General features: G+C 59.7%; 1 protein-coding gene across 1 annotated transcript in view; it reads left to right on the top strand.

The window, feature by feature from the left end:
* The window catches only part of EMH_0060380 (zinc finger (CCCH type) protein, putative), a gene marked incomplete at both ends in the record, with an annotated part of 3,983 nt that overhangs the window by 3,341 nt on the left and 114 nt on the right, over nt 1-528 (top strand). Inside the window, one exon of the mRNA XM_013497788.1 lies at nt 113-526. Within this exon, the coding sequence (XP_013353242.1) occupies nt 113-526 (414 nt within the window). The remainder of the gene's footprint in view (nt 1-112; nt 527-528) is intronic.

Raw genomic sequence — 528 nt, forward strand, 5'->3', positions numbered from 1 at the left:
CTGCATCTGTGTCTCACCACACCCACACAAAACCTAAAACATAAAATACTCAGAAAACTGCTGCTGCTGCCTTTTGCTGCTCTACCGCGCTGGGCGCAGCTGCTCACGACAGACCAGCAGCCAGCAGCAGCAGCAGCAGCAGCAGCAGCAGCAGCAGCAGCAGGAGCAGCGGGGGAGGGATCCTATCACCAGCAGCAGCAGCAACAGCAGCAGCAGCAGCAGCAGCAGCAGCAGCGGATGCTGTCTGCTGCTGATCTCTCTTACCCAAGCCTGAGCCCCCCAGCTACCCACCGACGCTTTTACTCCAGCGAAGCAGCAGCAGCAGCAGCAGCAAATGCTGATCCTGCTGCTACTTGTGTCTTGATAGACGCCAGACCCGCAGCAGCAAACGCATCGCTGCTGCTGCAGCCGCATGCAGCAGCAGAACAGCAGCAGCTCAACGACCTGCTCCCAGCACAGCAGCAGCAGCAGCAGCAGCAGCAGCAGCAGGTGTTGCTGCAGCAGGAGCAGCAGCTAGGAGTTCGTGCT

This window comes from Eimeria mitis, genomic scaffold, assembly GCF_000499745.2.
Source record: "Eimeria mitis Houghton genomic scaffold, Emh_scaff2928, whole genome shotgun sequence".
In the NCBI taxonomy this organism is placed as follows: domain Eukaryota; phylum Apicomplexa; class Conoidasida; order Eucoccidiorida; family Eimeriidae; genus Eimeria; species Eimeria mitis.